We start from the raw sequence: 24,276 nt of genomic DNA, 5'->3' as shown, positions 1-24,276 counted from the left end.
ACACTATACAGTAGAATTCTCTGTTTTATAAAACAGAAAAGAAATACTAATGTAATATTATGAGTTAAATTTGGAAAGGCGTTGTCACTTGAGTAATTACAAAATGAAGTTATTACAATACAAACTGGTTAGGAGTATGTAACCCCCTGTGTCTGCTATCAGCACAGGACATGGCCCCTTTAAGAATTACATTCCACTGGACCTGTGACTGGCTAGGCACAGAGGAATGACAGTTGGTGGCAGTTGGAAAGGGAGCCGAGGGAGTGCAGGCCCATCCTGCATGGACTAGAGTCTATGCAGGACCCCTAAGAGAGAGAGAACTGCAGAGAGAGAGAGTTGCCCCACTGGACAGTGCATGCAGCAGTGCCCAGCAGAGACCAAGATCTGACAGTGCAGAGGGAAGCAGGCAGACAGAGGCTACTACAGAGAGAGATTAGGGAGCCCAGCTGTGCAGGAATTACACCAGGTTGGAGTGGGTGAGCTAACCCACAAAGGATATAAACTGCAATTATATTGCCATCACAATACTTGCCATTGCTTTGTGAAGCCCCAGGCCTGCAACACACACACAAAGTTTATGCTAGCACACCAGGATCTACAGGCCAGTACCCCATGATTGGGAGGCCGGACAGAGATAAACGTTATTTGTTTGCGCAGCGTTCACACTGTTGGTATAGCTTGTTTAAGTATATATGTGTATGGAGTGATTCTGATTCATATGAGATATGTAACACCAGAAATGGTAGCTATATGAGTATATAAAGCTTGTTATAATTCATTACCACTGTGTTGTGTCTAATCACTACAGTCTCACACAACATGTACCACACACTATAAGAATTAAATGGTAACTCAGGCTCCCACCACAGTGATAGGCCATATAATCTGAGGTAAAATAAAGAGGTGTTACAAGTATGAAAGGGAATTTAGTACAAAATAAGGGGGGAATTCATTAAGGTGAGAAGGTGCATATGTGCCTCAATAGACAAAGTTAGCTAACATAGGTCCAGATCCACAAGGCCGCATAAGTCACTTCACATGATGTTGACATACTGTAACTTAACGTTAAGCCTAACCGCGTATCTTCAAAGGACAATAATGTAACAGTCCTCTTTTGTCCCGTAAAGTGCATTAACTATAATGACAATTGCATGCAAATAATATGCAAATAATATGCAAATGAAGCATCACAATAACAGCGTATACCCACAAAGCTGACTTAAGGTTAACTCAGGGACGTAACATAAATTAGGCTGCGCCTAATTTGGCGTTATTCCCATCCAGACACTGAAATCAGGTTTTTACTGGGTCTGGATGGGTGTAACAATACAGGTGGATATGATTTAACAAAGATAGTTTTATACAGTACCGTTATTTCCCTCTTTCTCAACCTGAGTTAAACTCCTACTTCAGGGTCTGGATCGCAGTAACCCCAAGACCTACTTATAGTCACGTTATTGGCAGATAACGCAACGTTATGTTACAATAACGTGATGTTCTGCCTTTGCTAATATGATGTAGAGTGGCCGTTCTTTTTACATATAATTAGCTTGGAGGATACGCGTTAACCTTAGTGAAAATAATGTCCGATCCTGTTTTAGGATCCGGTTGCTTTATGAGCCCTGATTTAACGAAGCTTTGTGGATCTTGGCCACAGTGCATTGTATTGCAGGCTCTGGCACAGAATTACTTCGATAGAAATTCCAAAGGAGGAGTACAGTAGATGGTGTCATCACTACAGATGTCAAATAAAAGATTAAGCACCCAACCACGGGTCATTTAAAAAAACATTTTTTTAAATTAATGGTTTTCATTTGCTATTTACATATTAAAAACACAAGGTATAACAAAAAGTATAACATAAACATAAAGGGCACATTTGCATTCAGACTCACATAACAATGTGACATTTTCTCTAATATTAGCACATTTTAGTGTTAAATTCTAGTGCTATCTAATGTTAAACTATGGAACCATATGGCCAAAGTTGTACAAGTGTAATGGAACAATTTCCCAAACCGGTTAAAGTAATGAATCTGCGAGAGAAAAAAAAAAAAAAAAAACGTTTAATGCAGCTCTATCTTGCTCTAAAATGAAAGTGGCCATTTGGCTACTTTGTAAATATGTAGGAAGTGAATTAGATCAGCTTTGGCTTTTTCCATATCATGGCTACAAAATGTACAGTAACCTGTTCACAAATGATTTGTTGCTGTCCAAAAATGTTGTCTGCAGAAGGCAGATAATACATGTGTTCACTGGGAATGTCTTTCCTGTGTGCTTAGCAATTTAAATTTGCTTGTGAGGCGAACTGTTTTTGTCCCAAACACCCCTTACAAAAAGAATGCTTATTTTTTTGGCTATACCTTACTACAGGGGTGCGCAAACTGGGGGTCGCGGTGGTTATAGAGGCCCCGTGCTGTTACATCAAGGCATTTAAATTCTGGGGGAGGCGTGAGGCCTCTGTAACTCCCTTACCTGTTCTCCAGCGATGTATCGCCATGGCAACGCACGTCAAATGATGCGGTGGGGTCACGTGACGTCACATGACCCACGGCATCATTTGACGTAGGGTCCTTGGAGAGGGGGGGGGGCGCCAACGCTGCGACTGCCAGGCAGGGGGGCGCAGTTCAGGAAGTTTGCGCACCCCTGCCCTATTGGCTGCTGAAAACCATGCTACAGTAATAGAATATTCGTAAATGCAATTCAGCGCTCCCTCTCCCTTTCAGTAACATATTATGCTACACGTGACTACCGTGGGGGGAAGGGGGGTGTACACCAAGAAAGCAGACAACTCCCCGTAGCACTGCCCATTAAGTTGGACAAATTAAAATAAATGTTTCCTGGACAAAGTTAATGACGTGCAAATTATTATATTTTGTGTTCTGCCTCTATGATTGTTAGTCAAAATGTGTAAATCTGTATAGGGAATATTACTGTATATTATCTAGATAATGTCTTTCGTCATCTAATGCAGGGGTGCACAAACTGGGGGGCGCAAGACTTGCCGGGGGGGGGGTGTCACAGTGGTTACAGGGGGTCCCGTGAGCCGGGGGTCACGTGAGTCCTCTGCAACTACCCTTACTTTCGGCGACGGCTCCAGAGACAGTAAGTTTTGCTATATCTGGAAGCATTGTGACGTAGTAACAATCCTAATCATTTGCAATATTGACAAAACAGTGGAGCTTTACTTTTGATGATATAAAACTGCAACTATTGAGTCACCAAAGAGAAACCAAGGGAGTTAACGATGGCTAAATGAGTACAAACTAGACAGAACAATAAAGATTAATAATAGTCTCTATGGGACTCAAAGCGCTTCGCAGGTACAGTAAAGTGCGCAGTACGCAGCACATAGGATTGTTAGACACCGTCCCTTACAATCTATGCTTTTTGTGCCTGATGCACAGGGAGATAAAGTGAATTGACGCCCACGGTCACAAGGAGCTGACACCAGGAATTGAACCAGATTCACCTGGTTCAAACTCAGTGCTATTGTTTACAGAGTCAGTGTCTTTACTCACTGAGCCCCTCCTTCTCCCTTACATACTGTACAGTATGTAACCCCCCGTTGGGTTACTAGTTTGTATATAAAGGGTTAATGTCTGGTGGGTTATTGCAAAGTGGTGACCTTTATACGTTTGCCAATAGTATAACTGAAGAAGTTAGCCCGTCCCTATTCTAGAAGGAGCTCACCCTGTCACATGGGGTGGAGTGATGTACTCACGGACCCAAGAACTCCCCCTGTAGCCATGGTGATCTGTGAAGTCATCATGAGGTATAAATATGGGAATAGTGGAGGCTGGGCCCCAGAACGCCCTAGATGTGCCCCAATACCATCAGGAGAATTCCAGGAATAGCAACAGAGAAGGGGGCTCACTGTGTGTCTATGAAGTCTTCATAAGTGTGTAACTTTGTGTTAGATGTGCGGTCACCTTTATTGTTTTTATAGTGGAGGAGCAGTGCCCCTTAGATTAGAAGGGCCACTATCAGATGCCCTTTGCCTATGAGAGACAGTGATATGGTGGCATTATGCCCTTGGGGTCCAAGTACAGGGACCTACTGGGGGAAGCACCACATATGAAGTAGCCATACTCGGAACTCCTACGCCTGAAGCATGCCAGACTCCACCACCCCATACTGGGGTTTGGGATTAACTGCTGGCATTGAACAATATGGAGGGCAAATTCCAAATGTTGTGGAAATATAAAGATGTAACCAAAACCATGTGGGCCTCTCTAAGGAGCTATATGGAGCCCCAGGGGAGATTCATGTAAGTGTGACTGTATCCAAATAAGCTTGACCTGTTTGTGAATAAATTTCCTGGTGCCCTTTCTTATCACCCTAAAAAGCTTGCATCACCAGCCAGCTGAACACCCCCACCCTGGGAGAAAAGGTACAAGAGTCTGCACCTATTTACAACACTACCTCACACATTTGTGACCCTCCTTAGGAAGAGCCGGGCAAGGAGGGGTTACACATACGTACAGTACAAGTGGTACTGTATATAAAGCGGCCCCCTAGCCATCAGCAGGAGGCCTCCTGACCGGGGGGCTGGCCTCCTCTCTGGCCCGCCCCCACACCTCTCTCCCCTAACAGGGGAGGGGCTACATAAGGCCTATTTAAGGTCCTGCTGGTGGGGAGCGCATCCTGTTCTTTTAGTTTGGTTTATAAATTATGAACATTCCGCTTTGATGGTTGATAGCCAATTGGATTGGGCTGGTTGTTCGGCATAGAGGTAAGGGGTCCTAGTGCGGCGTGTGTGGAATGGATTTGGCTTCTATTTAAGGCGGATTCCACAACCAAACCACGCGGCAGTCAGTCCATGTGCATGGGGGGGGGGGGGGAGGGGGAGTACTGCTTGGGGTGTGTAAACTTAAATTCCATTTACTGTATAGCTTTTCGGGCTGAATTAAGCAGGCTGTTTGTCCTGGAATTAAAGGTGCCGGTCAGCATGTTAATGCATACATTTCAATAACGCGGGGTTTAATGTGGTTTTTTGTTTCTAATTAAGATTAGGCATTAAAAACATTTAGTACCCAGTCCTTGGTTCTTTGGGGAATTTATATATATGTATATATATATAAAATAAAAAACAGACGCACATTCCAGATAGCCTTCATTCCACACTAACAATGGCGCTAGGGTAGCTGAACAATTTAGTCCGCTCCAAGCCGAAGCGTTGAATCACGAAGAGGGTTGGTTGGACCGGAAGCGAAACACATTGTTCATGAACAGGCGATGCCAAGGTACGCGGACAAGGCCGGTGCAGTCCTGCAGCTTTGCACGCTAAACAAGTGCCATGGAGCAGTCGATGGGGCCCTGTTGCGAAGGGTGCGTCAGCAGGTCGCACAAGGGGGATGACAAGGCCCATGATCAGGGAGGCAGCCTCCAGCTGCTGAGCCGCAAGCCAAGGCTTCACGGAACGCAGGACGGCCGCCCGTGGCGGCAAGCTTGCCGCCCGCCACAGTGGCAGGTGCAAGAGGTTCAAGGAGACCAGGACAGCCGTCCGCAGCGGTTGCGGGTGGTGGGAGAACAAAACGGCTGCCCGCAACAGTCGCGGGTGGTGGAAGAACAAGATGGCCGCCTGCAGCGGTTGCAGGCGGTGTGGTAAATTGCCGGAGGTAAAAAGGGCCCCCGCAAGGGTCGCAACGTTCTGGGCAACAGGTGAGGATCCAGGCTTGGTTCAACAACGCTGAAATGGCGATGGACGAAGACGAGGCTCAGTCCGGTTCGCCGCCTAGGTCACGTCCCCCTGCGACGCCAAGGATAGGTAAGAAACCTACGCTGGTAAAAAGTCGTCGTTGCGCGACAGTATAATTGCGTTTAGGAAGCTGATGGACTCCCAGATGGCTGACGCAGCTCCCAATGCCCAGCGCAGTAGGGAGGCGGCAGGGGGAGGAGTCCCAGGCGATGCAGCATATTTGCAGCCAGCGGCTCCAGAGTCGGCACAGGCCCTGGATCCTGCGTCATACAGCGCAGCAGAAAAAGCAAGATTCCCTACAGCGTTAATGGGTATGCTAAAGGCATCTGAGCCGCAGGGGTCGGCCCCCTTCGCGATCCCCGTAGGAATGGCAGTCGGGACAGGAGCCCCTGGCGCAGCGCTAGGGGTAGCGGCAGCATGGGGGGCGCATAGCATGGCCACGGGACCCCGTAGGGGGGCCGGGCAGATCGTCCAAGAAGTAGCTAGTTTTGCTGGGGCAGCAGTGCCGGAATACACTGTGGTCCCGGCAGACCCCTGCCCCCACCCCACCCCCGGCAACCACCAGCTCGACCCCGGCTACATTATCCACGGAGGGGGCCACTGGTGCGGGGGCTGCCACATAATCCTCTATATAACCCTATTTGCTTGAAATTGTGACATTTAACATTTTTTTCTCCAGATTTTGTGAAATTGTATAAATGTAAAAAAATTGGCAACATTTCAAACAATGCACAATTAAGGAAATTTAGCAAAAGCGAAATTGAAGAACAAAATGTGAACATTTTTGCAAGGTGACTTTGAAGACATACTGTAGACATGTGTCAATTACTCCGGTTGCACTAGCAAGCCCCAAAGCTCTAAGGAAGTATCAAAGAAACCAACAGAATGCTAAGCATTAGAGAAACATTTGAAAAGCAAGTACTGTAGTATAGATTCTATCAAACTTCCAGCTTCTGTTAGTATTAGCAGCGGAATGGCAGGATATGGCAAAATATCGCAGAGCATTGCAGAATGCTTCAATGGTGGTTTTTGAGACAATAAGTAGAAATAATTGCAATTTCATTAACTAAATTCATCTTTTAGCATCCTGTGTATCTTTATACATATAATATTCATACTATGCTGGCAAATGAAAATCTGTAGAATTATTTTTTGTTGTGCAATTACCTTTTAATTGGTGCTGTACTCTGAGCGGTGATCAACAAGAATGGTTTGACCAGATCATAATGCACATAATGCCTTGAGATTAATCATCATTTTGAATCAAGTGTGCAAATTGTGTATTCAGTTGCCAAACTATTGTTTAAACATTGTACGGTAGTGTAACAGCAACACAAGAGCAATATAACGAAGGTCGACACGTTTTATCATATCATAACAGTGCAATATAATTTGCACGTTAGCTTTGTGTGATAGTTACAGCTTGTGCTAATTTTATAAATTCTCTCATCATTTCTGTTTTTCTTGTCTAATTGTAATACATGTTGTTTTCATGTCCAAGGCCTATTAAACTTTATTGGGTTCTGTGTGTTTACTTAATAATAATAATAATAATAATAATACATGGTTTAAAATGCAGTTTAATTTATACAAGGTTAGCATTATTGAATGTATTGAGGGATAACCTCTTTCTTGCTTTACATTTACTGAACACTCACAATCATCCTTGGCATATGTTGGAGTGTGTCATTGTTATCTTGAAATTATTAAGGTTTTAAACGTTGATTTCTTCAGCTTTAAAAAAAAAATGTAACACGAAAATAGTGCATTATTATTGTATTATTATAAGTTTTTTCTTTCTTTCAGATGAAGCCAGACCATGTAAAATATGAGATGTTCCTCTACACCAGAGATGTTCAACTCCAATCCTCAAGGCCCCACAACAGATCAGGTTTTAAGGATATCCCACAGGTAGCTCAGTCAGTGGCTCAGTCGAAGACTGCACCACCTGTGCTGAGGCAGGGCTATCCTTAAAACCTGACCTGTTGGGGGGGTCTTGAGGACTGGAGTTGAGCACTCCTATTCTACACAACCAGTGTAATAACGATGTAACATAACATTGATTTTCCATTTCTTTATTGTCGCACTATTCACTAACGTGCACAACAAGGTTTAACTAGCTAGCAAGTTGTTCTTCGGCTCAAAACAGTGCAAGGAACAAGAATTTAGCCAGAAATGTTGCTACATTGAAACACCCTATTGTTTTTATCCCTATAAGCTGTGTCTTCTGTCATCCAAAACAACATCTTTGTCATTTTTCTCCTGCCACTAATCAATGGAGCTCCGCATTTCAGGGAGTTTGGAAATGCTATGACATCATGTTGCTCGGAGTACTGCTGCTGTGGCCTTTTGTATTGAAGCAAGGTAAAGAGAATAGTCCAGGCACTCTTTACCCTGATACCACCTGGGGACCTGGTAGGACGACCCCCCTTGGTCTGTGGGCACCGGCAGGTGACATTATAGTGCTTCATTGATTGTGTGCCAGATCACCTCTTTCTTTTGTATTGAAGCCACAGAAACCTAGCCTTTGACAGCAGATAAGGACAACTTGGGTCACCTACTCTGCACAATTCCTATTGGTTGTAAATCCTCAGACCCTACTTGATCCTTGGCTTTCCTTTGTATTAATAATAGCCTTAGGTCTATTCCAAGCATGTTTGCATTCCCGTATTGTATTATCCCATACCACCTCTGCTGGGAGACTATTCCACAAATCCACCACCCTTTCAGTGAAGTAATTCCTCACATTTGCCCCTCACATTCAAAACATTTCTAAAACCTGTCGCTTTTTCCTCCGCAATATAACAAAGATACGCCCTTTCCTCTGTTGCTAGACTGCTAAAACTCTGACTCAGGCCCTCATTCTCTCCCGTCTTGATTACTGTAACCTCCTGCTGTCCGGCCTTCCTGCCTCTCACCTGTCTCCCCTACAATCTATCCTTAACGCTGCTGCCAGAATCACTCTACTCTTTCCTAGATCTGTCTCAGCATCTCCCCTCATGAAATCCCTCTCCTGGCTTCCGATCAAATCCCGCATCTCACATTCCATTCTTCTCCTCACTTTTAAAGCTTTACACTCTTCTGCCCCTCCTTACATCTCAGCCCTAATTTCTCGTTATGCACCATCCAGACTCTTGCGTTCTTCTCAAGGATGTCTTCTTTCTACCCCCTTTGTATCTAAAGCCCTCTCCCGCCTTAAACCTTTTTCATTGACTGCCCCTCACCTCTGGAATGCCCTTCCCCTCAGTACCCGACTAGCACCCTCTCTATCCAACTTTAAGACCCACCTTAAGACACACTTGCTTAAAGAAGCATATGAATAGGACTGTGGCTATTCTGAACACATGGCACATAAAGCTTGGCCCCCTGCAGATGCACTTACCAGAACTCCCTCCTACTGTCTCTGTACGTTCTCCCTACCTACCAATTAGACTGTAAGCTCCTCGGAGCAGGGACTCCTCTTCCTTAATGTCTAAAGCACTTATTCCCATGATCTGTTATTTATATTATCTGTTATTTATTGGATTACCACATGTATTACTGCTGTGAAGCGCTATGTACATTAATGGCGCTATATAAATAAAGACATACAATACAATACTCTCCCACCCTCCAGCTTCAAAGCATGACCTCTTGTTCTAGTACAGATGCAGACACCAGTATCCGATCACTTGTCTGGGTAAAAACTAAGGCATCTCACCAGTAAATGCCTCAACAGTTCTGTGAGATTCCTAATGGCCCATCGGATTAACACAACAGGGGTCCCTGCAGTCCCATTCAGTTTGAATGAGACTGCAGGGACCCCCCGCTGTGTTAATTCGATGGGCCATTAGAAATCTCCCAGAAAAATTGAGGCATTTACTGTGAGATTGCCCGAGATTTTCCAAGGCAAGTGATCTACAGTAATACTGGTGGCTGCATCTGTTCTTCTCTTTCTCTGTAATATGCTTCCCTTTTTGTACTTTGTTGAAACTATTTATGATTTTTAAAGTCCTTTGATATCAGATCTGAAATTTCCCTCTGCACATTTATGTCTTATCTCCCTATCTATAGGATACCCACCCAAACCATGTCAAAATAAAAACAAATTGACAAAAGGAAATATATATATATATATATATATATATATATATATATATATATATATATATACACACTAAAGATGATGACCAGATAATAAATGACACATTGTTTTTACTCCACTTTTATAAGATTGACCACTTGAAACAAATATTATTTTTATAGGGGAGTATTTTATAGTGTTTTATTTTAATCAATGACAGAAATTTGGAGTAAACTTTACCCTCACTGCTTCACCCCAGGAATTATGGTAATATAAATTTGCATTATTACAAGACAAAGGTAGAAGTGCATCTATGGGAACTGCCTCAAAATGGAGAATATATTGGATGCATACTACTAGTGAATACTAGTGGAATAAATATGTACTTAGCTTTCTCTATCCCTCCCAATTAAAATGGTAGGAAACCCATTTTAAAAAAATGCGTTAACTTCCATTCAATTAGAGTTGAAATTAATGGATTTGAATGCGTCATCATTACCTATTCAGTTTCTCACCATACGAGCAAACACTTAGAATTCCAATCATATACAGTAACACTGTACACTTAGTAAACTTCCATACTAGTGGGAAGAACTAGAATCACTACTACAGTTGTATCCTCTCTGTAGTTGCCTGTGCTACAAGTGGGAAGGAACAGAGGTGTGACCTAACCAGGACACACAGTAAGTGATCTTAAACAAAACTGATGAGAATTTCTAGCATGATTTCAGATTCATATTTACTAAGGGGTGCTACTCCACAAGACAACTTCTGACACAGGAAGACACTTTCTGATCCATTCGAGTGTGTGGGTCATAAGTTGTTATTCCAGAGTTCGGAGGTATCTCATGGCGCAGCTCCACTTTGGAAATATGGGTCTTAATATTTACACTTCTGTAGGAATGCTCATTTTGATTGGAAGTGTTTAGTCTCCTTTTAACGTTTTCTCTGTGGCATCCTTCAGTGTTGCTTTAAAATAATGATTTTTTCTTTTCACCTCTAACCAAAATATACTAATTAAAAATCTACTGAACCTGGGGGAAATCAGTCAGCTCCTATGAACGACCCTAGGAACTACATAAATAAAATGTTTTCATTTCATAACAGCTGGAAAGAACATCACACACAGAGTACACAATGGGAGCATGCAGCGAGTCACATTTATATACATGGAATGCATATTTGTAATTTGCAGGACGTCATTTGAAAGTGCAAAGGCAAGTGCAAACACAAAGAAAAATAAAGTCAAGAGAAACAAACAACCACAGAGCACGAAATGAGTAAACGAGGAGGACGTTGATGGGCGGCAAAGGGAAAAGCAAGATGATTTGTGTGTATTTGAATGTCTGACCTGTTTGTTGGTCGTCGCCTGCAGCTGGGGCGATGCGAATGTATGGTGTTGTAAGCTGAGTCACGATTATCGCAGCTAAGGCAAAGGAAGAGTTCCAGGTCAGCATGCATGAGGAGAAGAAAAGCCAGACTGAAGCAAGGCCGACAAGAAGGCTGTCAATATTTACCATCTCAATCTCTGCAAAATCATACTACCAAAAACAACACCCATTGCATAGTCATTTCTAGCTTGCTTTCTGAATGATAGAAAAGAGAGTGGGAAAAGGGGGGAAAAAAGAAAGAAGATTTGGCAGTGAAAATGATTCAGTATCTCATAGGTTAGATATTGCGATAAATGGTACAGTGGAAGAAATGCTGAACCAAGGCACTGATGCTAAAACCGTGCGATTTGCTTAGCTAAAGTTACATTCCCATATCAAGTACTGCAGCAGTTCTTCATTTCAACCTTGAGGGCCATAACTATTTTGATAGTGATGGTTCTGTGCCCCATTGAACAAAACTAACAACACCCACACAGCACCAGTATACCTCAAGCCTGAGAGAATGCTAATGATGCTGGGTCTGCAAAGAATTGCAAGTGCAGCATATCTAAGTCAGTGGCAGTGTTAGGCTTGTTCCCGGGTGCAGGCAAACGTCTAAGCCCAAGAAGCCGTAACTAAATCCACAGCCACGTTTTATTGACTGCTCTATGAAGGTCCAGTTCCAATTTGAAAAATATGTTGTAGCTTAATTCCAATAACATAAAAGCACTCAACCACGCACCACCTTCTCTAACACTTTTAATGGCTACTCCATATTTGAAGGTAGAGTTAATGGTAATGGAATGACCGCCTAACTGGGAACATCACAGGAACAATGTTCAGAACGTACAACTACTCTTGTCAGGGTGGATTTGGGGGCTAAAACCTAACTGAACTGCAGCGATTCAGACGTTTCTATCATCTAAAATCTAAACCACCAAGGTCATTTGTAACACTGCCTGCAAAAAATTACACAATAGTATTTCTTGAAAAAAAAAAAACAAAACAAAAAAAAAAACTACTAAATGTTACAATAAAACACATGAACGAATGATGAAAAAAGGAAAACAAAGACATTTTGTAGAAAAGAAAGAAATGGACTGAATACGTGTCTCCATTTGTAACCTGCATTTCATGTTCTTCCAGCTCTGCAGAAGTTAACCCAGAAACACACATACTGTACTGCCCTGTTTTGCATTGTTACTCAGATTTAAAAAAAATGCAATTGTTTCAAGAAGAAGAAAAAAAAAAAATATCTAATGGTCAGATACAACAGCTGGAAAATGATGCAAGGAAAATACACTGGAAAATTAAGGCCTTTTTTGGTTTATTTTTTTAAAGATTTCTAATTTACATAGAACAGCCTGGGTGCTATTAGAAATGTGGCAACAAGCGAGGGAAATAGATCATCTACCATCTGCAGACAATTAAACTCAAAACTGCTGCTGCATAATATTTTGAAATATCCCTCTGCAATGTTCAAATAGAGTGATGTTAGTCGATGCTTTAGTGCTGTTGTTACGTGCTTTAAATGTCTTAATGGTCTTCCACTCCTTGCTAATGAAATATTGCAGCACTACAGAACGGTACAACAAAAACCTCACTGCTTACCTTCTGATCAGATCATTAAAACGGGAAACGTCTTAAACTTACAAGGTTAAATGCTGAGCTTTTGCTAAAAACCATGCGGTACTGAATGATGTGTTTTGTATTCTAGGAGAATGCTTTCCTCCTGTAATAAACATTTGCTGTTATTCAAAATATGATTAATACACTGTATTACGATGGTAAATGGTATGACCGTAAATTAATTAAATGTGTGCTACTTTATTCCCAAAGCTGCACCACAAGGTTTCAATAGCAAAAAGAAAGCCCCCTCTTTACCGCACGCTGATATTAAGAGCTACCAAATGGCTCAAGCTCATTTAAACAGATTGAGTGAGTGCTGCTTTTAATCCCTCCTTTCACATACAGAATGATGCTTTGTGTAAGCGGTAGTAAAAACTATCAATTTGCCCCAATGAGCTGGGTCATTTTGTAAGTTTAAAGGAGCAATCCATGCAATATCCTACGTGTGTTTTTTTTAAAAATAAATCAGTTCGGTAGTATTAGATAATATTTACTGCTTTTTTAAAAATTATTCAACTCTTAATGCCATTTTTAATGAGTTTTTATAAGCTGAGTATCCTTTGATTACTATAGCAGGTTTAGCCCACCTCCCCAGCAGTGCAATATCTTTGGAACACTTTCCTGTTTGGGATCATTTGTTGCCAATATTCCCAGAAGTTTGAGCTGCAAACTGTAACAATAGATGTTGCTTTAGTAATAAAAGGATACATTGTAGCTGCTGATTACACTGACTGAAGGATTCATTGAAACTGAAAGATAGCCAATTAGTGAACCCTCTGAAACAGGATTTTGCTGATCGATTACGGGACAACTAATCGATTGGCAGCTTAGGTAATTAGTTTTCAATAATGTAATAAGATTGAAAGTGCTGCTTGGATTGCCTCTTTAAAGGAGCAATTCATGCCCTTTTTTTATTTATTATTATTTTTAACACAGGATTGAAGCAGGGGGTCTTTAACCCAATTAATTTCAGCTCCAGTGACCCCCTGCTTCCAGAGATACAGACCTCCAAAGGGGGTGCCGGTATCTCGTCCAAGTTCCCGTGTCACGTGGGCCAATAGAAAGCCGAACCTGATGACACGATGGCTTCCTATTGGCCCGCAAGGTGCAGGAGCATTGAAACTTCCCCATTACGTGATCCTTGTTAGCCGAGCAGAGCGGCTAACAGTACCTCCTAAAAAGGCAAGTATCTCAAGAAGCAGAGGGTCCCCAGAGCTGAAATTAATGGGATTCAGCTCCGGAGACTCTCTGCTTCAAACCTGTTTAACAAAAACACAAACACAAAAAATCAAATGATTGGATTGCCTATTTAAAGCCCATATTCAATAGGCTGTAAAGACGTCTTCCTTTGCTCAAAGAGAGCTTAGAGCCATTCATATGAATGGAAGTGAAATGTATACAATTAGAGCTGAAATGTTACTGAGCAAGGCAAAGACTGTTTCCCAGCATGTTAAAGGAGCAAATCCAAGCAGCCTTTTTAAACAATATTTTACATTGGATTGAAGCAGGGGGTCTCCAGAGCTAAACCCCATCAGTTTCAGATCTGGGTACCCCCTGCTTCCAGAAATGCTTACGTCTGTAAGGGTGCCTGTATCTCGATGGAGTTTAGAGCCTGGGCCAATAGGAATGACGTCACGGCTCCCTATTGACCTACAGAAGGCGGTAGCTTTAAAAAGCCGCCATTACATGAAACACAAAGAGGAGCCGGAACGGCTACCGGTACCCCCTACTGAGGGAAGTATCTCCGGAAGCAGGGGGTAACCAGAGCTGAGATTAATGGGGTTCAGCTCCAGAGACCCCCTGCTTCAATCCAAGAGGGGGGGGGGGGCAGGAGGGGGGGAGAAACAAGGCCGCTTGAAGCTCCTTATTCAATACATTGCTCACTGTCCAGGTGGCGGTCTTCTCTCACCCACCTACCTCTACTCTGTCTTTCTCTCTCACTTTGAATAGGATAATTGAAAGAAGCACAGAATCCAGGAAGTAAATACTCCAGGGCGACTCAAGATAGTATAAAAAACTATTTAATGCACAAACAGCTCAAGAACAGCAGCGTAGGTATGCACCAACGTGTTTCATCCAAAAAGGACTTTGAATCCTGGTTCTCTTTCTTTCTCTTCTCAGACTCCCCTATTCTTCTCCTTTGGCACTTCAACTGCCATATTGATGACCCATCTCTCCTTTGGGCTGCCCGCTTTCTCTCTCTAAGCTCTTCTTTTGGCCTTCAACAGTGGACTGCAGCCAGCACCCACAAGGATGGCCACTACCCAGATCTGGTTTTCACTAAAAACTTTTCTCTCTCTGATTTCTCCATTTTCCCCTTTCCTCTCTTGGACCATCACATCATCTCATTTTCTCTCTCTCACTTCTCCCCTTCTCTACCTCCATCTACCCCTCGTCTCTGCAGAGACCTGCGCTCTATTAACCTACCAGCTTTTGAGTCCACTTTACGCTCCTCCCTCTCCTCTAGCAGTTCTGCTCCAGACCCTGACAACCTGGTCAGGAACTATAACTTTGCCCTTTCCTCCTCTCTTGATCTACATGCCCTGCTTTCTCTGCAGCCCTTGCCCTTCTAGCCCTACACCCTGGGTAAATCCCCAAAAGCACATGCTACGTTCCTGCACTCATTCCTCCGAATGCCTCTGGAGGAAATCTCACACTCTCGCAGACTTCCTTCACTATAAATTTATGCTATTCTGTCTAAACTCTATCAGCATAAACAACTCTACTTTTCTTCACTAATCAAAACACGCACAAGTCTAACCCACGCCGACTCTTTTCTGTCTTTGACTCTCTACTCAGACCACCTTCTGCTGCCCGCTCTTCATCCTCTATCTCACCTCAGGACTTTGCCGACTACTTCAAGGAAAAGGTGGAATCCATATGTCAGGACATACCCTCTGTATCCTCCTCCCATCCTACACCTCTTCCTAACTCTCCTCCTGCCTTCCTTGACTCTTTTTACTCTACTGTATCACAGAGGAGGATGCGTCATAGCTAATCTCCTCTTCTCCCTCTACTACCTATCCTCTTGACCCCATTTCCTCCCATCTCCTAAAACCTCTTACTCCTACTATAATCCCTACGCTCACACACATTTTTAACTCCTCCCTCTACTCTGGTACTTTTTCATCCTCCTTCAAGCATGCAAGAGTTATACCATTACTCAAAAACAACAAGCTTGACCCTACCTGCCTTTCTTACTATCGACCTGTCTCCCTCCTGCCTTTTGCCTCTAAGCTCCTTGAACGTCTTGTATTCTCTCGCTTGCTCTATTTTCTCAACACCTATTCTCTCCTAGACCCTCTACAATCTGGCTTCCACACTGCTCACTCCACTGAAACAGCCCTCACTAAAATAACTAATGACCTCCATGCTGCCAAAGACAGTGGTCATCACACTTCTCATATTACTCGACCTCTGTGCAGCATTTGATACTGTGGACCACCCTCTTCTTCACATTCTCCATATTCTTGGTATTCGTAACAAAGCTCTATCCTGTATCTCCTCTTACCTCCATCACTGTACTTTCAGTGTCTCTCTTGCAAACACTTCCTCCTCCTCCTCTATCAATCTCTCTGTGGGGATACCCCCAGGGCTTTGTCCTGGGACATCTTCTCTTTTCTCTTTACACATTTTCCCTAGGTGACCTAATCACATCTCTTGGGTTTAAATATCACCTCTATGCTGATGACACACAAATTTATTGTTCAACCCCTGATCTTACACCTGCTGTACAGACTAAAGTTTCTGAATGTCTTTCTACTATATCATCCTGAATGGCCCTCCGCCGACTTAAAGTTAACATGGCAAGAACAGACCGCTTCATACTTCCTCCCAAACCTGGCCCTACTACCTTCTTCCACATTACTGTTGGAAGTACTATCATTCACCCAGTAGCCCAAGCACGCTGCCTAGGGGTCACACTCGACTCCTCTCTCACATTCTCCTCTCACATTCAAAAAGTAGCTAAAACCTGTTGGGTTTTTTTCCTCCGCAATATTACAAAGATACGCCCTTTCCTATGTTGCTTGAATGCTAAAACAAGACACAGGCCCTCATTCTCTCCCATCTCGATTACTGTAACCTCCTGCTGTCAGGCCTTCCTGCCTCTCACCTGTCTCCCCTTCAATCTATCCTAAATGCTGCTGCCAGAATCACTCTACTCTTTCCGAAATCTGTCTCAGCGTCTCCCCTGCTGAAATCCCTCTCCTGGCTTCCTATCAAATCCCATATCATGCACTCAACTCTCCTCACTTTTAAAGCTTTACACTCTTCTGCTCCTCCTTACATCTCAACCCTTATTTCTCGCTACACCCCATCCCGACTCTTGCGTTTTGCTCAAAGATGTCTTCTCTCTAACCCCTTTGTAACCAAAGCCCTCTCCCGCCTTAAACCTTTCTCATTGACTGCCCCACACCTCTGGAATGCCTTTCCCCTCAAATATCTGAGTAGCACCCTTTCTATCCACCTTTAAGATCCACCTGCTAAACAAAGCATTGGAGTAGCTCCATGGCTGATAATTTACACCTCATACACTACCCTTGGTCCCTTGCAGATGCACTTACCAGAACGCCCTCCTACTATCTCTGTACGTTCTTTCTACCAACCAATTCGATTGTAAGCTCTTTGCAGCAGGGACTCCTTTTCCTAAATGTTACTTATATATCTGAAGCACTTTTTCCCATTATGTGTTATTTGTATTATTTGTTATTTATATGATTGTCACGTGTATTACTGCTGTAAAGCGCTATGTACATTAATGGTGCTACATAAATAAAGACATACATACATACATACTGTACATACAATGTGACACTACTTCCCCATGTTGGAGAAGAGATCAGTTTAATTCAAAGACATGTTACTAAAATCTGCCCCAGATCATGGAAGATATCACAGCACATTGAATAGGGGACTAAAAAGCTCAGGGGGTATCAGAGTTCAATCCCACATTAGCTGCCAATTAAAGCCAATGCCAATTAACGCACGATTGTTACCCCTTATCGGAATGGAGTAAATTCCAGCTACCTGTGCAAAATATACATATATATATATATATATACATAGACACACACACACAGAATACTGGTGTTTTGATCTCCAACTGTATGTACTAAAATGTGCAAGTAGACATGTAGACTGTCAGTGTGTTAATTTTAGGCCACATTGAGTCGCAATTTTTTTTCAATCGAAAATGTAGTATGGTCGCAAGCATTGTATATATCGCCTAAAACTTCCTTTCATACAACACGTGGCGGATTCGAATTTCAGCGAAAACTTTGGCCATCGCTACACTTAATCCTATGAAGCGTACAAGATATTGCACGTTTTTTTTTATTATATCAAAAAGACAGATGGAGGAATGAGTCAACTTACAGTTCTAACATTGAATAAATCCCACGTAGTAATTAAACAAGTGATGTTTGAGTGGGTGCAACACTGAGCATTTGAGGGAAATCCACCGATCGGTGGCGCCTACATAAATCTGGGAGTGACCGGTAACTATTGCGGGGGTAGGGGGATCACTTTAGGGATTTTAGCTGTTAGGGTCAGGGTTAATTTAAGGGGTTTTAGTGTTTAGGGTAAGGGGTTTAAGTGTTTAGGGTAAGGGGTTTTAGGGTAAGGGGTTTTAGGGTAAGGGGTTAAGGTTTTCAGGGTAGAGGGTAGTGCTAGTATTAGGGGTTAAGATTAAGGGTTTTTAGGTTACGGGCTAAAATGATGGATTTGGCTTGCCGACGAGTGTCCGTGCGCTAAGGTCACTGGCGGCTAAACACCGGTGGTCACTTGGTTGCTGCAAAACGTCCGCAACGAAATGTCCAAGACCGTTAGAGTAATGTATGATTCATCCGATTCATATATGACACTATGGTTATTCATTAGTGCTGTCTCTCATGATTAACGTGTATATTAGGTTTGTGCACTGAGTAGCCCCTCTATGAGCTGAAACAATATACATGGTTACCAATCTTTGGCAGCAATATTTTTGAGCCATAACTAATATCATAACATTGGCATTACTTTCATAGGGAATCATTATACCTCAGCAAATTCTGCTCTCGCAATGTGAACTTAACCAGGGTACTTCATCTATCCTATTTACCCGCCACTCCACTATAACATCTGAGTAGTTCTATATCTGTCCAGTACTTTTAATATCTAATTTAGTCAATTACCTGTAGATATTATGCCTTTAATGAATTATTGCACAACTGTGCTGCTATTATAGAGCTATACTTAGACATTATGCTTGTAACCTAGCACTGAATTAATTTTTGACACTGGTGGCCCTTTCACTGTTAATACTCCCACTCACCTCATTTTTATAAATGTTTGATCTTTAGTTTAGTGATATATGTTTTAATTGCATATTAAATTAATTTGAAGTTTTATCAAGTGGTGTGCAGCTACACTAAGTTAACTTGTTTAGAGCATACCTCATCTACAGTATGTTATTTATCTTTTTTATATTATACGGTGTAATCAGTGAGAGCAGTGGTGCTGGTGATACATATAGGTGGTCCTTCTTTTAACATGTACCTTGAAATCCCCATATTTTAAGGAGCACCAAAATGTATTATTGTGCCTTGGAAATGAACAACTCCAGTGAGGTTTTGGGGAGGAGCTGGCTGAATAAAACGTTCATATTTTACTGGAGAAATAACTACCAAAGAAGTTAGGAGTATAAATGGGATGTTTAGTGAAGGAGATTAGGGCACATGAGAAACAATACTGTTTGCTTTTTAAAGATTTTAAAATAATGAAAGTTTTTTTTTAGGGGAATTATTATGTGTAGACCTACTGGTTGGTAAAAACAAACACGCACAGTGGTCTTCAATATGTTTATTTGTATGTGACATGAGTAGACATTGACTAATCCAGGGGTGGCCAACTCCAGTCTAGTTTTAACGATATCCCAACTTCAGCACAGGTGGCTTAGTCACCTGTGCTGAAGCAGGAATATCCTTAAATCCTGGCCTGGTGGTGGCCCTTCAGAACTGGAGTTGGCAACCCTTGTACTAGTCAGAGGTGGGTATGAATCACACAGTGAGGTTAAAAAACACCCAAACTGACTTTTTAGTGTGTTATTATCTATGGGGCCTATTCATTACAGTGCAAGATAATCAGTACAAACCAGTACGAAATCAGAAGACAATTTGTAGGGATAAAAATTAAGCTCTCAAATCTAATTTTGAGTGAGGGAGAAGAACCTCTACAGCAAATTAATGTCCATCTTTCCTTAACACAGACACAAGTTTAACTATTCAACTCATGGTGTGTCATACTGTATGTCACAAACAGTCTATTTATGAATATATATCCTTGTGGGGACTAATGCACTGTAATTCAATGTAGGTTTTAATGGTAAATCATTCCTCCAAAAATGGTAAAGGATTGCCAAGAAAAACATGAGCCCCTTAACTCACTTCAAACGCGTATATTGTTATCTCAAACCCTACCGTATATATATATATATATATATATATATACACAACAGGTGATAAGACAAGGAACAACATTGAGAACCTCCTATCCAGGCTATCATATATCACCCACACACCACTTAAGAAATAAAAAGTGCATTTAAATGATTTTTGGTTTGCATGTTTTTGCATTTTACATTATTATTTAAATGCATGTTGAGTAGGTAAACAAGTGTTGGTGTAATATAATATATATTACGACTGAGGGAAAATAACTTAACATTGAGGCTATTGTTTCTCTCTCCGTCTCTCAAATCACTACCTAAAAATGCATTTTCGAACAGTTTGGACATGCTGGAATGGTTTATTGACTATGGAAAGATATTTTTCGCAGCAATTCTGTTTCCTATCTCACTTGGAAACTTAATAAATAGGCCTCACTTTGCATAATGTATCCTTGATATCTCATATACAGTGTCAACAGTTGACAAAGTGTTTTCTCAACCTGGTTATTTTTCACTCTACTAGTAAAATAGCACAAGCAACAAAGCATAATGTGAAGCCTCTGTGCAAACTATTAGTAGGTATCATCTAAAAACAAATCTGACAAGGGACTACTTTTGTATTCCAAATTCCCATGGAGCCATCAATGACATTCAAACTCCAGGGGAACTGAAGTACAGAAATATGCGGGACCAAACTTACATACAAGTAGTCATAGAGCAATCAAAAGCTGAAACCGTAACGTATGGTGATGTTACCCAAATTACCACAGCTGCCCCAGAAATCAGTTTGCTTCTACTGGAGTTATATTTTTTATACTACAGTTTTGTGCCCTATAAAACGGTGTACCTATAATATAATACAGGGGTGCGCAAACTGGTGTGGCGCGGCCTCTGAGATTCTCTGTGGGGGCACAGCGCTTACAGAGGCCCCGCGCGTTTCCCAAAGGCTTTTAAATTAAATGGGGGGGGGAGCGGCGAAGGCCAATGTAAAATCCCTTACCTTGCCTCAGATAGCTTCAAGAGATGCCATGGCAACGTGATGTCAGAACGCATGAGCCAAGGTAAGGATGGGAGGGCGCGAGCAGGGGGAGAGCCGTCATGGGGGCGCAGGGGGAAAAGATTGTGCACCCCTGATATAATGCATAATAATATATTCTTGTAATAAATATGAGTCGATAAGCAAGGAGGTTAGCATTATACAACAAATTATTTGATATTGGAATTTATTTAAATTAATGACAATGTAGATGTACTGCTGCCAATCAGTATGGATTAGTTTTATTATTACTATTTTATTTTGTTAGAGTAACCATTATATTTTATACTCACCACCTATCTCCCGTTGCATACCTAAATCCACCATCAGCTCCCCCTAAGACTAAAGATGAGGTCTCTGTGCTCCTCTCATCATCTCACCCTACAATTTGCCCCCTTGATCGTTTTCTCTCACATATCCTACACTCCCTCTCTAGTGTCCAACGCACTAATCCCTACCCTAAGTAACCTTTTAATAACCTCTTTCTCATCTTCGACGCATTTCCATCTTCCTCTAATCATGCCCTCATCACACCCATTCTAAAGAAACCCTCTCTTGACCCAATTTCCCTCTCTACCTATTGCGCTACCGGTATCTCTCTTCTCTCCTTTGCCTCCAAGCTACTTGAATGGCTTGTATATACAACCGCTTGACTCACTTTTTCTCCTCCAAGTCCCTGCTTGACTCTTTGCAATCTGGTTTCCATCCTCTACACATGGGCTGCACAAGCGTATCTTGCTGCGCCCCCCTGCCTGCTCCCCTCTGTTCTCACGTCCCCCCTTACCTCATTTTGGCGTCAAATGATGTCGCAGGGTCCTGTGACATCACGTGACCCACGGCGTCATTTGACATCACATTCCCATGGCAACGCAGCATCTAATGACGCATGACCCCTCAGCATCATTTGATGCTGCGTTGCCATGGGAACGTGTCCTGAGCCAGCTGAATCTCGGTAAGTAGAGGTTGCAGAGGCCATTTAAATGCCTTGGGGAAGAGTGCGGGGCCTCTGCAACCACCCTCGCCCCCCCCCCCCCCAAAAAATCTTGCACCACCCTGCTCTACACTCCACAGACACCACTAACAAAAGTGGCCAATGACCTACTCACAGCTAAGTCTATGGGTCACTGATCCTTACAAATTCTCCTGGTTTTCTCTGCTGCTTCCGACATGGGTAATCCCCCCTTTTCCTGCCCACTCTCCACTCCATTGGCCTCCATGACGCTTCCCACTCCTGGTTGACGTTTTGCCTATCCAACTGCGCTTTCAGCGTTTCCTTCTCTGGTATCTCCTCTCTTCATTCTCTCTTTCTGTCGGGGTCCTCACAAGGCTCTGTCCTTGGCCATCTGATATTCTCCCTCTACACCTCTTGCTGAACTAATACAATCTTTTGGTTTTCAGTATCATCTCTATGCCGATGATACCCACATTTACCACTATGCAAATCCCTACACTGGCTTCCCATATCTTTTAAAATCAAATTGAAAACCCTAGTTCTCACTTATAAAGCTCTCAACAACACAGCTGCCCCCCTTACATCTCATCCATCATCCACAAATATACCACTAAATGCCCCCTATGTTCTGCCCATGACATCCGCCTTTCCTCCTGCCTTTTTACCTCCTCTCATCCCACCTAGATGACGTCTCCCCCTCTCTCTCTGGAATTCACTACCATGCACCGTCAGACTCTCCCCCAGCATTCAGACATTTAGAAACTCCCTGAAAACTCACCTTTTTAAGAAAGTTTTAAGCTATATACTGCATACCTCTAACATTTAGCACTCCCCTCTCCAACCCTATTGGAACCTGCTATTGGGCCGGACCAAACTCTACGCTAACATCTCCTATCAGCCACACTCTCAAATCAAAATGGGATCGGCTGTGTGGTTGAGCCATACTCTATCCCGAGATATACTCTGTCCCACAACAAGCAACCACTTTACCTTTTGTTTTAACATTGAACTTATACACTGGCGACACACTTTATTCGAGCTCGGCTAGTCCCACGAATTCGGGTATACTCGGGTGTATTGAGGTTTGTGACTGTTTTCTGCCCGAGTGCATTGGGTTATTTTCCAGGCAGGGATTGAAGCATTTTATTCCCGCTGGCTGCAATACTGCACAGTATATATATATACTGCATTACAATTCATGAATTTATGCCATCTGGTAGACACGCGAAGCATTGCAGCCTATTAAATCCTAATCATTATCATTTAACAGATCAGCCGCCCGTCAGCCAGGCATGAACCATGGCTGGGAAGGCAAACGCAACGGGGCTTGTCAGAGGTGAGGAGCGGCGCATTCCAGGTATCTGCCAGGTACATACTGGGTATTTGCTCGAATAAAGTGTGTCGCAGCAGTACCTTATAGATTGCAAGCTCTCACGAGCAGGGCCCTCATTACCTTCTGTATCTGTTTGTGCGTGTTTGTCCTTATTTGGTATGTAACTCTGTGTATGTCATTTACAGACTCTGTACCCCCACTGTACCACACTGCAGAATATGTTGGAGCGTTACAAATAAACGATAATAATAATAAACATTACAAAACAACAAGAGTATTATGAACATATTCACCCAGTTTTGTCACTAATTAGTGACTTGCTAAATTATGATGCTGTTTTACCCTTTTTATCACCAGGAAAGGCACGACTGGGCAATGCAATCAGGCAGCAGCATACATGAGCAGTCTAGTCTCTACAGGGCTGGATTGTAGAACACACATAATGGAAGAAAGTGTCATGTTTGTATGGATGGAAAATCTTACATGGTTTTTAGCTGTGAGGTTATTAAAAGATAAGAAGAATTATAGCCATGTGTTACGTACTGTAGCTAATGCTTGTCCCCAATGGTCCTGTACTTTTCAGTAAGGAAACTAAAGACTCCAAAAATTGGCAGTGGTCACCTTGGACACTCCTGCTGTCTTGTCAGCCACCACTTAGAAACAAAGAATTAGACAGCAGATAAGAACCACTTGTCCCATGTAGTCTACACTTTTTCCTAGACCTCAGACCTCCCTTGATCCTTGGCTCTCCTTAATATTTGGATAG

The 24,276-nt window shown here is 42.5% G+C and overlaps 1 protein-coding gene and 1 long non-coding RNA gene across 15 annotated transcripts in view; one reads left to right on the top strand and one right to left on the bottom strand.

The window, feature by feature from the left end:
* PTPRM (protein tyrosine phosphatase receptor type M) overlaps positions 1-24,276 on the bottom strand; it is a 791,475-nt gene that overhangs the window by 294,528 nt on the left and 472,671 nt on the right. For 10 of the 14 annotated variants that reach the window (XM_075585347.1, XM_075585335.1, XM_075585339.1 and 7 more), the window contains exon 14: positions 11,116-11,190. The exons of the other annotated variants lie outside the window; for them this stretch is intronic. In XM_075585347.1, coding sequence (XP_075441462.1) covers positions 11,116-11,190 — 75 coding nt within the window. The remainder of the gene's footprint in view (positions 1-11,115; positions 11,191-24,276) is intronic. 14 annotated transcript variants of the gene reach the window in all.
* Positions 237-24,022, top strand: LOC142486890 (uncharacterized). Its single transcript, XR_012799071.1, has 3 exons — positions 237-476; positions 14,714-14,818; positions 23,868-24,022. It is a non-coding gene; the product is annotated as an uncharacterized LOC142486890 (long non-coding RNA).

Source organism: Ascaphus truei, chromosome 2 (genome assembly GCF_040206685.1).
Source record: "Ascaphus truei isolate aAscTru1 chromosome 2, aAscTru1.hap1, whole genome shotgun sequence".
Classification (NCBI taxonomy): domain Eukaryota; kingdom Metazoa; phylum Chordata; class Amphibia; order Anura; family Ascaphidae; genus Ascaphus; species Ascaphus truei.
The sequence above is the reverse complement of the archived record's forward strand: the minus strand, read 5'-3'. Positions and strand labels throughout refer to the sequence as shown.